At 50.1% G+C, this 14,793-nt stretch overlaps 1 protein-coding gene across 1 annotated transcript in view; it reads right to left on the minus strand.

Annotated features, from left to right (window-relative positions):
- ITGA4 (integrin subunit alpha 4) overlaps window positions 1-14,793 on the minus strand; it is a 466,594-nt gene that overhangs the window by 122,325 nt on the left and 329,476 nt on the right. The window contains exons 17-18 of the mRNA XM_085646210.1: window positions 13,658-13,734; window positions 4,199-4,379 (exon numbers count right to left, since the gene is read on the minus strand). Of these exons, the coding sequence (XP_085502336.1) occupies window positions 4,199-4,379; window positions 13,658-13,734 (258 nt within the window). The remainder of the gene's footprint in view (window positions 1-4,198; window positions 4,380-13,657; window positions 13,735-14,793) is intronic.

Consider the following 14,793-nt stretch of genomic DNA (forward strand, 5'->3'; position numbering starts at 1 on the left):
CTTATTCTTAGCTGTATGCGGGTACCAATGTAGTAGGCAATGGCCAGGCATGAACGGGACATCTCGCTCAGTTACCATTGCTAAAATCCTAGTAATTTCCTCTCAATAATGACCTAGCTCCGGGCATGCCCAAAACATGTGGTGAAACTCAGCCTCTACCTCTCCACATCCCTGGCATTTCGAACCCTCCACAGCAAAGTGTCTGGCAATCCATCCAGGCATTAGATATGCCCTATGAAACCCATAGAAATTAATGAATTTAAACGTGACGTGGCTGGAAACCCTAGACATGCCTTGTAGAAGAGCCTGCCAGTCATCTTCGGGGATGGGAATCCGAGATCTCTTTCCAACAGTTCTCTAAGGGCCTCTAAAGGTAGGATCACATCACCCAGAATTGTACTATAAAGACAAGTGACTGCCTAAAAGGTCCCTGATGACGTAACCAAATATTGGCAACTTTTGGAATGTGGGGGTTCCGATGTGTTACCCTGTCATTATTTGCAAATGGCCACCTTTACAGCACTGTGGAGGACAAACTGGCCCTGCAATAAGTCATAACGGGCTCGAAACTCTTCGAATGGGAGGAGTTGGCCATCTTTGAAGAGGTACCCAAGTGTTGATGCTCTTGCCTCCACCCAATCCGTTAACATTTTCCAATTCAAACCTGTGCAGTAGCTCCTCCAGGAATGTCAAAGGAATATCTGGAGAGTAAGGCAGTCGTATACGTGCCTGTCTCAGACTTTGAATCCAGCAGCAGCACATGACTTGGTGCTCAATGGGGTCGGCCGTCAGGGCAGGTTGGTTGGAGAAACACCCTAATCAAAATGGGAAGATCAGGTACGGATGGTCCCATCCTACTCCCATTGGTAAGGATGCCGGCGATCCACTGTGTAAGCCATTGTAGTTGCACTGACAAATAGTATGCTTCGAAGTTGGGAACACCCAAACTGCCCTCTTCCCTAGTTCGCTGCATCATGGACAACTCTTCTTCAACCGGCAGCCCAAAGGAAGCCCGTGATAAAAGGATCAATATTCTGGAATAGGGCCTTAGGGACACAGACCGGCAACACCACAAAGAAGTACAGCAAACGAGGGAGAGCTATCATTTTCAATAAAGCTAGGCAGCCCGCCACCGATAGGGGGAGTGTTTTATATAAATCAATACTAGAGCGAAGCACTCGAATGACCTGTCCCACATTCCCTTTCAGTAGGTCCATTGGATTATGGTAAATTTGTACCCCAAGATAGGTCAAGCATCTGGACTCTCACTGGCGTGCATCCATGCCTTCAGGCAGGTCCCTAGAAGCAGATGTGGGGAAGAGGTAAGACTTCCGCCAATTAACACATAGGCCAGAGATAGAGCCAAATCACTCCAGCAATTTTCGAGCCCTCTGCATCTCATAAAAAGAGTAAGAGATCGTCAGCATATAAAGCAATATGATGTAGTTGGATTCCTATTTTAACACCATCATATGCATTCATGGTCCTGGCTTGGCAAGCCAGCGATTCCTTAGCCAGGGTGAAGAGCAGTGGTGACAGAGGGCAGCCCTGCCTAGTGTAGCGCTCTTCTCTATAACTTTCTGATATAATTTGCTCCGTCCTCACCCTGGCCAAAGGGGCAGAATACAGCAGTCTGGTCCAGTTGACGAAGTCTTGCCACAGGCCAAAACGAGTCATCACATCATAGAGGAAACTCCACTCTAAGCTATCAAAAGCTTTTTCGATGTCCACCGCAAAGATTACCACAGGCGCTTTATCATAGGATTCAGTAGTGTGAGGAGCCTGCAAATACTGAGTGTCATGTTTCGGCCTGGAATAAATCCCGCCTGATCTGCATGGATTAGGAGTCGACGTGGGGCAGAAGCTGAGTAGTCCGGATCCTGCTCGGTATTTTATAATCTAAGCTAAGCATAGACAATGGTCTATAGGTCTTTTTATCACATGCTGATTTCCCTGGCTTCAATAGTGGCACAATTGGAGCTTCCCTATTTGAGAAAGGGAGCAGTCCCGTAGCTCTGGTGAATTTGTAAAGATCGACCAAGCTGGTGACAAGTATGTTCACGTAAGTGAAGTAGAACTCAACCGGCAGCCCATCTGCACCTGCCGTCTTGTTCCGAGCCATGGATTTTATTGCTGCTCGGATCTCTGAGAGAATAATATCCCATCCCAAGACCTCAGCCTCTTCAGGGGGCATAGTGGGAAATCGCAAGGGTGACAGAAAGGCTGCCACATCTGCCGAGGAGCAATCAGTCATACTACAGTATAGCTGAGAATAGTATTCGAAAAACTCCCTGTTAATGGCATCCTGTCTATATAGCCTAGAGTCGTCAGCAGCAGTAAGCTCCACAATCACCAAGCCCCGCTTCACCAGTTTTGTCAACCAAGCCAACAATGATACTGTGAAGTCTCTCTCAGCATGTGATCATATCATATATTGCTTATAGTCAAAGCAGCGCAACCACTCCACCTGCACCGCAACCTTCTCCCTAGCCGCTAGCTCCTCGGGCTGCAGGTCAGGGTGTTGCAGTCTGCGTCGTTCCAAGGCCATCAGCTCCTCCTCAGAGGACGAGACCTCCGATAAGAGTGTCCTATGAACGCCGACTGATTCAGAAATGCAGGTCCCACGTATCACTAGAGGTGTTCTTGATCGAACTCCTGATTTAAGATAGTTGTTTGCACTTCTTGTTTAAAACCAGAAATGTGCAACCATGCATGTCTGCGAAGTAAGAAACTGGTGTTAATAGATCTAGATGTGGTGTCTGCTGCATTGAGGACACTGATGGATGCATTTGTAACTAACTTGTCCTCTTGGACCAGATTGTTGGCTTTAGCTTTGTATTGGTCAGGTAAACGTTGAATAAGATCTTCAAGCTCATCGTAGTGAGCTCTGTCGTATCTGGCAAGCAATGCTTGTGCATTAGCTACTCTCTAGTGATTGGCTGCTTGTGAGGCAACTCGTTTACCTGATGCATCTAGCAGTTTGTCTGGAGGTGGAGCATCACCAGAGGTTTGGGAATTGGCACATTTTCTTGCATTGGAGACTACTAAAGAATCTGAAGGGAGTTGTCCTTTAATGTAAATAGGGTCTTTGGGGCAGGCTTATACTTTTTATCAATTCGAGGATTGAGAATCCTGGTCCTGACAGGGTCTTTAAATATGTCTGGATCATGTTTAATGACACCCTTAAGCATGGCCAATGTGTGTATTGTTTTTAGTAACTGAGCAAATGTGTCCAGCAGGAAGTCTTCGTCCATGGGGTCTGAATGTTGTTCAACGCCATGATATTGCACAGCCCTATTAATGAGCTGACTAAACCCTATATAATCATCCGGGGGTGGGGGGATGGCCTAGATGGGTATGCATCTGAGTCAGGAAGGTCTGGAGGATCTGTGGGATTGTTGTAATTGTCCCATGTATCCTGTGGTGGAGTAGTGTCATCATCATCAGGGTCATTAAAGGGATCCTTATGGTGCTCAACCCCATCCCCTAGATCATCCTCATCCTGTGGTGGTAAGGGTGAGCATGGAGAGAGTCTAGGAGAGTGTATAGGAGAGTTTGTAGGAGACAAAGGTTTGGTAGGAAGAATAGCAGAAGAGGGTCTTAGGGGTGAAGTTGCAAAGTCCCTCTTCTTCACAGATACCTCAGGAGAGTGTGAGATATCTGATTTCCTCTTCTTTGTTGGGAGACTGACAATATGGCCTGTTTTAGGGTCCACATGTAATGTCTTTTGTTTTGGATCAATAGGATCTGGCTGAAACAGCTCTTCCTGCTTGTTGTCTCTTTTCGGTGCCGATTTTTTCGGTTCAGAGCGTGGTTTTGATTTGGTCTCTGGAGCCATAGGAGGGGCTTGTGCTCCTAAGGTTTCGATGTCAATGCCGAGTCGGAAATATTCTTCTGATCTGAAGGTTTTCGGTGTTTGTTCGGTTCCGAGGCCTTATGGTCTATCCGTGACTAAGGGTTCGATACCGAGGCCTTTTTGGATGTAACGGGAATAGGGTGTATCCCTGATTTTGGTACCGAAGGTGTTTTATGGGTACTGATATGCGGCTTGCTCGGTCCCGAGCTGCTGGAAGGCTTTTCCTTTGTCTTCGGAGCCGGGCCCGGAGGCGGGGCTTCTGAATTTTCTCCTCAGTCACAAAGTTTTGACCGGAGCCTTCGGTTTATCGGATGGGGCAGGTGCATGGACGTTTGTGCTCACTCGTTGACCTGGAGTGATGTGGTCGTCGGAGTCATCAGCTTCGGAGACTATGTCGAGCTCCTCTGAATCTTCTGCCTCTGGAACATCGGGCCCTTCGTCAAAAATGTCGTCTGGCACCGGAGCAGCCTGTTGAGCCATAACATGTTGTCGAGCTCGGCGATCACGGATATTCTTTTTAGATCTAAAAGAGGCACAGGCTTGGCAATCCTTTTCCTCGTATTCTGGCGAGAGGCAAAGGTTACAGACCTTGTGGTGGTCACTGTGTGGAAATTTAGCTCCACAGTGGGGGCATTTTTTAAAAGGAGTCCTTTCCATTAGCCGTAGGCCCGAATGCCGCTGATAGGCCCAGCGGCCCACATTGACGACCGGAATCGAGGTGTTTGGAGTTAGCGCGTCGAAGGACACGCGAGCAAAACAATACCATTGAGTGGTGATGAGTTGCGCGTCGAAAAGGTTTGGAAACACGGAACCGAACCGGAGCGCAGCAAGTCACATCTGAGCCCGATGGCGGAAAAAAAACAATCTGAGGATGGAGTCGATGCCCATGCGCACTATCGTCCAAGGGAGGAGTCACCTATTTCGTGACTACAAAGACTTGTTCCAAGACAACAACAAACTGCAAACATCCGAGCCCAATACCAGATGGCGATCTATGCACTAGTATGTATTCTGCAGCTCATATGCCTCGAACATTAGAGCATCTGCCGTGCCCAGAGTATCAGTCGGTACATTATCATCAAAGTTCTTATCTGAGCTGATATCCTGGGTTCAATCAGATTCCTGAGCAGTGTCCCCATCCAGTGAAGAGGACGGAGTTGAATCTCTCCCATTCAGGGCTTCCGCCAGCTCCACTACATACCGTTGCTCTCGTTGGGCCCCCTCTCCCAATGGAGCCATCCCTCGTGTAGGCCCACCTCAGCGTCTTGATCTTTTCCGCCTACGTGGTTGGTTCGGTGACTCCCCATTAGTATTGGAAAGTGGATTTGTCTCAAGCCAGTCCCACACTTCCTGCGGGGAGTGGAAGAATTGTACTCCCTCCCAGGTCACCACACTCAGCCGGGCCAGGAATAACATAGCATAACTCAGTCCCGTTTGGTAGAAGCACCGCTTGGCCTCCAGGAATGTGGATCGTTGCTTCTGCACCTCTTTGGTGAAGTCAGGAAAGATCATCACCTTATTGTTCTCCACCTTAATATTGCCTCTTTCCCTGGCCTGTGCAAGGATATGGTCTCGGTCTCTGTAGTAAAGCAGTTTGGCAACCACCAGCCTAGGCGGCGCACCCGGCAGTGGCGGACGGGCAGGGACCCTGTGCGCCCTCTCCAAGGTGTTAAACAAGGAGAGGCCCTCTGGCACCACCTCCGTGTGCAGCCACTGCTCCAGATAGGCCACCATGTCTCCTCCCTCCATGCGCTCAGGGAGTCCTATGATATGGATTTTATTCCTCCATGACCTGTTTTCACTATCCTCGGCCCTGAGTTCCAGAGCGTGCACATTGTTCTCCATCTGTGTCATCCGCTCATGTATCAATGCAATATACATAGGGAAGTTGCTCATATATCCTTTTCCATGGTTGTGACTCTGTCAGCCAAATGGTAGCTATCTTTTAAAAATCCAAAGTCTGAGCGCAAGCCATCAATTCCGATTCCAAGGCCTCTCTAGATGCAGTAATGGCCTGCAAAATATCCAACAGAATGGGCTCCCCACGTAGACCATCCAGTGGTGGCAGTCTCGCAGCAGCCACCACAACAGCCATCAGTGCAGTTCCAGCTTGATCGCCAGCACGCTTCCTAGAGACCTTACCCATGGCTGAGGGGGAGCAGGCAACTGGGAGTGATCTACAGAGGTAGGTACGTTTGCTAAATGCAGACGTCACAACTATCTAGGAAACTCCAGATGGGTGAATCAGCGGTATGTCTCCCTCGGAAGCATGCAAGATTCTGCTGGGCAACAGTCAGACTCCAAGCACATCTATTAGCAGTACAGTGGAAGGTGGCAGACAGTAATCGGCAATGATGATGTACAGGGGGAGGTGGCAGCTGCTCCCAGATGTAGCCGGTGGCCACAGCAGGCTCTATCCTCAACTGGGTCCGGGTTCCAGGCCACAGTGATAGTCCCCAATCTCCAGTACAACGTGCAGGTGATCAGTAGTAGAGCATCAGGATCCCAAGGAAGGTGATTACTAGGCAGGCCATAGTTAAATCTTGATTAATTTAACGTATAGTAAGGTTAACTTCCTCAGAGAAAAACAGCGTTTTTAATGATTTTAATTGCCAGTGGAGTGGGGCCAGACAGAGGAGAGGGATCCCTCACAGGACATCCTGGATCTGGTCCAAGGTGGCCACATCACGTGTGGCATACAGGGCACTGTAGTAGGCCACAAAAGCAGTGTTAATATCAGCCTGGGAGTGGCTTAATCTGTCCCCATCGGACTGGATGGTCCCAATGGGGGGAGGTCGCGGGTCTTGTCCAGCAACAACCACGACAGCATCATACCGGCTCTGTCTCCCTCACCATATCGGCGGACGAGATTTTTCTTATAATCAATGTTCTCCAATCTGCCCCCAAGTTCTCGATGCTGCTGCCACAGCTCTCTGAGTGACTGCAGTTTGTCCGCATATCTCGGGGTCTCCCGCTCAAGGTCCCAAAGTTTCTTTTCCATAGCTAGCAGTTCTCTATGCAGGGTCCCTTTCACCCCTCATGTCGAGGTTATATATTGGCCTTTCAAGACCACTTTGTGTGCCTCCCACTCCAAAGAACGGCTCAATGCAGTTCTCGTGTTCTATTCCGAGTATTGGGCAAAACTTGCCGACTTAGTGTCACGGAAAGTGGGGCTGATAAACTCTCCACCCTTAGGTGACATATGGAGATCACCCCTCTTCCCATTGCAGTTCCAACAGTAGTAGGCAATAATCAGAAACAGTGTAAGCTAAATTAGCAGTGGTCACTGCCCTTTTGCATAGCACAGCGTTTCAAAGAAAAGATCCAAATGTGTGTACCAGAGAGTAAAATGAGTACTCCTCTGCCATCGAGTACTGCATTTGCCATACGCCATACAAGTGAACGAACCACCCCAGAAAGTGGCGCATAGCTTGCCAGCAAGCAACCCCCTCTGCGGGCTACACCGATCGATCAACCTCCACATCCAGAATGCAGTTGTTGTCATACCCCAAAACACAGAATGCCTTGGACTGTAGCGATAGCACCTAAGACAGTTTAGACAGAAAGTCTGCATATCAACTATTTTGGGCACATAGTGCCACAATGGAGAGGGGATCCCCATCCAAAAGCCCCTCTAGGACCACATAGCGGCTATTTCAGTCCACTTGCTGCGCATACATCACATAAGGAACCCCAAGAGTGATCCAAATCAACACTCCCAAGGCATAGGCCAAATAGGCCGTACCATAAGCAGTACATACCTAACGTGCCTGCACTCTTCTGAGGTCCTTTGCGACTAAGTGAGTTTCTTGCCAGAGTGTGATGTGTATGCGGTGAAGTCAGAGGTGGGAAAACTCAGCCTGTTTCTTGCATGGTGTGGCCATGCCTCTGACATTCCAGGTCAGGAGCTGATAGGTGGGGCAGATAATTTGCTAGCTTCTCCCATTAAGTGTGTGTGTGTGTGTGTGCGTCCAATCCACCCTCATCCATACCTCCCATTCAGTTCCTCTACAAATCTCACCTTGTCCCACTTGCCCTCACATGATGTGTCTTGTGCCTGTAAAACTCCTTTGAAGTAACTTCCCCACTGAAACAATCTCACCCCCCCCCCCCCCCGTTCAAGGCCAACAGCCTGCAGCATAAACTGTCTGCAATATTAGAACAACAATACCCAAACAAATAGACATCTAGAACAGTTTTAAACATGTCTGAGTTGGAAAAAAATAGGAGCTGGGCAGCATTTGTGATGTAGCATGTTCTGGTGTGAACCCGGCGTAAAGCTAGGTCCCTACTGGGCAGCGTCTTAAGCCTTCCTGCGCACAAATCTTGGAATCCTGGAAGTTGGAAAACCTCCAGAGACATCTTACCCCCTGCACCCTCCCATTAGTCACACCCCTCACTTAATTACTGTGGTCCTCAGGTGATGTTGTCCGTTGCTCGAGAGGTCAGTGCCAGCCCACATGACAGTGGCGGCTGGTAAGTTTAGGAGGGAGGGGGCGGATGGGACACTCACGCACACACAAACACATCGATTCACAACACTCATTACCAAACATTCAAACACACGCACACATGCACCAAACATTAATTTAAAAAACACACACACTTACCTGCAGCTTTGCCTCGGAGTTCCCAGGAGGCTTGGGACTGCTGCCTTCCCTCATTGGAGGACCTAGGTCAGCCAATGAGGAAAAACAGCAGTCCCAACGTCATCACAGAGTGGGATGGCCTCAGAGACCTTTGCTATGCGGAGGAGGTCACCCCCACAGGATCTTTGACATCTTCAGCCCAACTAAGTTCTGCTCAGGCAGCTAGGAGCCTGGGCATTTAGCGCATGTCTGGCTCCTGGCTGTCTGACCTGAAAATTAACAGTGTCTGACAGACACTGTTCACGAGGGGCAAAAGGTGGGGGGTGGCCCCTCAGCCCCAATGGACAGGCCGCGGCAGCCATGCGAACCATCTTCCATTAGCACTCCCAAGCTGTTGAAACTGGAGTCAAGATCTAAGGCCTGATCAGGTGTCAGGGCCGCATATGAGTTCTGACTGTATCAGGACACCAGCCACCACTTTCACCCTCTTTTATGTAGCCTGCTTATGGTGGGTCAATTTCTGGGGCAGTGAGTGCATCTCATCCACTGTTCCTGCACCTCCCTGCACTCTCCAGGTTGAGTCCACTCAGGTAAGTCTGGCCCCCCCTTTGTAAGAATCCTCAGGGATCTGGAAAAAAATGGGTGGCTTCTCCTGCCGCCTTTCGCATGAGGGCCAGGACCAGCAAAGTAATTTTCAGGCCCATCTGACAATGTTGCTGTTTAACCCTCACATGTGCCACCGCTTAGTATTCTGAGTATGCTGCTACTTCCACTCACTCACAATGCCATGGGCTTAGAGCGAAAGGCCTGAAGTATCAAGTATCAAGTCCAGGCAGGTCGCTCCCCCTCACCGCCACGCAGCCCCCAGTGTGACCTGCCTTGGCGATACTCCTGTTGTCTCTGTGACTCTCATCGCCCCTTTTGCCTTCTGTGCCCTGACTGACTGTCTCCCTTTTGCCTTCTGTGTCCTGAGTGTTTGTGTCCTTTTGCCTTTTGTGCCCTGATTATCTGTACCACTTTTTTGCTTTCTGTACCCTTGATTGTGTGCCCCTTCCTCGCCGCCCGTTTCCCGCCACTGCGTCCCGGCGGCCCTGCCCCCTTGTCACCCATTGGCCTCCCCGCTCCCACCTCCCAGCTGCTCCTCCCTCCCTCTCCCACTCATATGGAGGCCGCGCAGCCCGTCCGCGCCTGGCCCGCGCCCAGCGCCAGACCCCCTGGCCCCCGCAGATGCCAGCCCACCCGCAAGTCCTACAACGCCGCCACTCTCATCGCACTCAACTCCGGCCAGATCTGGCCGGATCCCCGGCTGCTGCAGAGCCACCCCAAGACGCACCCACGGACCATTCAGCTGCCATTCCTGCAAGTTCTCCTGCATCTGGCCCTGTACTGCGCCCGCCAAGCCGAGCACCAGCAGCAACCACCTGAAGTGCATCCTGCTCAACACCCGCTCCATCCACAGACACGCCGTGGAACTCTGGAACCTGCTCGACACCACATCTCCAGACGTCGCCTTCCTTACGGAAACATGGATGAACGCCTCCTCAGCACCGGACATCGCCATCGCCATCGCCATCGCCATCCCGGACGGATACAAGATCACCCGGAGGGACCGCGTCAACCAGAGAGGAGGAGGCCTCGCCATCGTCCACAAGAACACCATCCGCATCACGACCAACTCCGACGACACCCTCACAGCTGCCGAACACCTTCACTTCCAGATACACACCGACCCCAAGACCACACTCAGAGGCACCCTCATCTACAGACCCCCAGGACCCCGCACTCAATTCAGCGAAGACATCGCAGACTTCATCAGCCCACACGCCCTCCCCTCCGCTGACTACATCCTCCTAGGGGACCTCAACTTCCACCTGGAGAACAACAACGACAACAACACCACCACCCTGCTGGACAACCTCGCCAACCTCGGACTCAAGCAACTGGTGAACTCCCCCACCCACTACGCCGAACACACGCTTGATCCAGTCTTCTCCTCCAGCAAGTACATCTCCTTCAGCCACGCCACCGGACTCCACTGGACAGACCACAGCTGCGTCCACTTCAGCTTCAGAAGAACCACGACTCACCACCACCCGCAACAGGCTCCCCGCAGGAACTGGAACAAGATCACCACCGACCAGCTCACCACATCACTGAGCCAGAACCAGCCAACAACCTCACACAGTGGATCACCAACTGCGCTGACGACCTCGCACCTCTGAAAAACCACCCCAGCAGGCCCGGCAGCAAGACAGCCTCCTGGTTCAACGACGACCTCAAAAACTCCAAAAAGAACTGCCGTACCCTCGAGAAAGCCTGGCGAAAAAACCTGACTACAGACAACATGACCGCCCTCAAGCACGCCTCCCACAAACACCACCAGCTGATCCACACCACCAAGAGGACAGCATTCAAGGAACGACTAGACAACAACGCACACAACAGCAAGGAACTCTTCAGCATCGTCAAAGAGCTCTCCAACCCCAGCGCCGGAAACAATGGCATCACTCCCCCACAAGACCTCTGCGACTCCCTCGCCTCGTTCTTTCACCGCAAGATCGCCAATATACACAACAGCTTTGGCGCACAGACCACGCACCCAACCACCGAACCGACGACCCCCACCACCACCCTCCGCGCCTGGACCCCGGTCAGCACCGAAGACACCATCCACACGATGAACACCATCCACTCCGGATCACCAACCGACCCATGCCCCCACCAAGTCTTCAACAAGGCCGACTCCGTCATCGCACCCCAACTCCGGGACATCATCAACTGCTCCTTCAACACCGCCACCTTCCCGGAGAGCTGGAAGCACGCCGAGCTCAGCGCCCTCCTGAAGAAGCCATCAGCAGACCCCTCCGACCTCAAGAACTACCGCCCCATCTCGCTCCTGCCTTTTTCTGCCAAAGTCATCGAGAAGACCGTCAACAGACAGCTTGCCGCCTTCCTCGAGACAAACGGATCCCTCGACCACTCGCAGTCCGGCTTCCGAGCCAACCACAGCACCGAGATCGCCCTCATCGCAGCCACTGACGACATCCGAGCCCAGCTCGACAACGGGGAAACAGCGGCCCTCATCCTCCTGGATCTCTCCGCAGCGTTCGACACTGTCTGCCACCGCACCCTAGTACAGCGCCTCAGCAACATCGGAATCCAAGAGAGGGCTCTAGATTGGATCATCTCGTTCCTCGCCGGAAGAACCCAGAGAGTCCGCCTCCCCCCGTTCAGATCCGAGGCCACCGAAGTCATCTGCGGCGTCCCGCAAGGATCATCACTCAGCCCCACCCTCTTCAACATCTACATGAGCCCCCTCGCAGCCATCGCACACCATCACAACCTCAACATCATCTCCTACGCCGACGACACTCAGCTGATCCTCTCCCTCACCAACGACCCAGCCACCGCCAGAACCAACCTACACGAAGGAATGAAAGACGTAGCGGAGTGGATGATGAACAGCCGCCTGAAACAGAACTCAGACAAGACGGAAGTCCTCATCCTGGGATCATCACCCTCTGCCTGGGATGACTCCTGGTGGCCCCCCGCCCTGGGCAGCGCACCCAAACCTACGGACCACGCACACAACCTGGGCTTCATCCTGGACTCCTCCCTCTCGATGACCAGACAAGTCAACGCCGTCTCATCATCATGTTTCAACATCCTACGCATGCTCCGAAAGATCTTCCGATGGATCCCCACCGAAACCAGAAAGACGGTCACCAAGGCTCTCGTCACCAGCCGACTGGACTACGGAAACACCCTCTACACCGGAACCACAGCCAAACTACAGAAAAGACTCCAACGCATCCAGAACGCCTCCGCACGACTCATCCTTGACATCCCCCGACACAGCCACATCTCCGGTCACCTGAGAGACCTGCACTGGCTCCCCGTCAGCAAGAGAATCACGTTCCGACTCCTCACCCACGCACACAAGGCCCTCCACGACCTGGGCCCCAGATACCTCAACAACCGCCTGACCTTCTACACTCCCACACGCCAGCTACGATCGACCAGCCACTCCCTCGCCACCGTTCCACGCATCGGAAGAGCCACCATGGGAGGAAGATCCTTCTCCTACCTGGCAGCCAAGACTTGGAACTCCCTCCCCATCCACCTCCGCCTGACCCAAGACCACCTCTCCTTCAGGAAGCAACTCAAGACCTGGCTGTTTGAGCAGTAGCGGACCCCCTCCGGGTGAGTAGCGCGCTTTACAAATGTCTTGATTGATTGATTGATTGATTGATCACGGTACTTCAGCAGCCGGGCGATTACTGGGCGTGGGGCCGCACCCCATGGGTGCGACTTTCCTGGGATCCAGTGGACCCTCTAAACGGAAAATAATTAGTGAACCCTTGCGGCCAATACAGTTGTCACTAGCCATTGTTCAAGGAACAGTTCCATGTTAGGTCCTTCTACTGAATGTAATGTATCACGTTTTATTAATGGTTTTACTCCTGTCAGTTTAACAATAGTAGACATACACCCAATGCAATAAACCCTGAGGAAAATTACATTTAATGAAATAAATGTGACACCAAAAGTGCCCTCTAATTTGAGACCTCTGGCAGCCCTTTGGCGATCTCAATGCCTTCTCTAGAGCCGCCGCCGGGGCTCCTCTAAAGGCAATGAAAATTGCAAGACTGCCATCATGTTTCATGTGGCAACTCAGCAAACTTTTTGTTTTTAAAAAAAAAACTCTCAAAGTGGGAATTTGCTTTTGAAATACAAAGAACTATTGACCTAAACACTTGGGAGTAAATGTTATTGTTTTTCTGTTCGGGACCGACAGGCTTTCTCTGAAGATCCCAACAGAGGAAAATATATCAAACCATCCCCTCTAAATGGCGCGGATAATCTGATATGCTTACACCGAAAGCCCCAACTCCATCGGAGTAGCGTTTCTGCCAGTGGGGGCACCACCGCTGGAAGCATGACTGCCTGCCCGACACGTTGGTGACCCAGTGCCCTCTCCTCCAAACTCTAAATCAGGCACTTCACAGTTTTCAGTGACTGCACTTTATCTGTTTGTTGTTTATTGAAAGAAATGGGTGTCAAAATCACGTCTGTGTATATTTAATCTGATCCACTTTACTTATTACATTTATTCACACCGAGAAGAAAGCTAAGCCTCATAAACACACCTTCTCTGTTATTGCAAATTGCAGGCGTTGGTTTATTGGAAAGAAAATAATAGGACACTTACGTTGGAAATGCGATTTTCCCAGAGATCTGTAAATCTGCAGAGCAGTTTTTCAAGTTGCAAAATCTAGCAAAGACAACCTAGGGAAGAATGCATAACAGATGTAAGACTTTGAATTACATCTTGCATAAGATGGTTACATAAATCATATTCGCGGTGGGACAACATTTCTGACAAGTAAATCAGTTTCTAGTACATTTTCAGTGGGAAAGAAATGATAATGCGAACAGTAAAGGAAGACCAACACTGCAAAACGTTGCCTTGTAATTAAAATGCCTTAGGTCGATTTACATTTTAGGAAGAGAATTTTCTGCAGACATAAGGGTAATAAATAAGCAATAAAAAAAAAAAGATTCCTGATTATATGCAAGTATATAGAAATTCCTGAAGAACAAAAGCATCTTGTTGCATCGAAGGTGTCTTTTTTTTTTAACCTGTGTGGATGTGCACATACTACGCCCACATTTAAATAGTGTAAGGCATAGGTAAAGATTCCAAGTAATGCAGATGTTTGTGCGGGGATACAGTGAGGCTAGAAACGCTGGTTCCAGCCTGTATCCTTGCACATAAATCCAGCTATTACAAGTTAATCACTGTGCAATGCAGAATAAGTGAAGACCTGTTTTTTCAGGTACACTTCTACATGGAATTCCAATTCCAAGGGGATTAACTTTACCTTCTCAGATATTTTTCTTGAAAAATTCTTATAAGTATGAAGGTAAGCGGAGACAGAGCCCAATCCACTTTGTGTATCGAACCGTGCTCCATCACGGTCGGCCATAACTTTAGACTTTGCCTCAGTTTCATAAGGCTGGTTTTACTGATTGGATTCTTTCCATTTTGGTGTCAAATAATTTATTAAAATTTACCATATGTTTGGAAATTAATGTGGTATATTTCTTGTGCTGTGTTCTTACTTTATTACTGTTTAAGTGCTGCATAAATACTTTACACATTGCCTCCAAGTTAAGCCTGACTGTTTTTGGGCCGAGTTCTGCTTAGTCCCTTACTAAGTACATACCAAATATTTTGGATATTCCAACCTTTTCCTTTTGTTGTATCAAAATAATTTAGGTTGGCCTGTTTTTAAACAACTGAAATGTCCTTCATCCATTTAAATTTGTTATTTAATTGTTTAC

This window comes from Triturus cristatus, chromosome 3_1 (assembly GCF_964204655.1).
Source record: "Triturus cristatus chromosome 3_1, aTriCri1.1, whole genome shotgun sequence".
In the NCBI taxonomy this organism is placed as follows: Eukaryota; Metazoa; Chordata; class Amphibia; order Caudata; family Salamandridae; genus Triturus; species Triturus cristatus.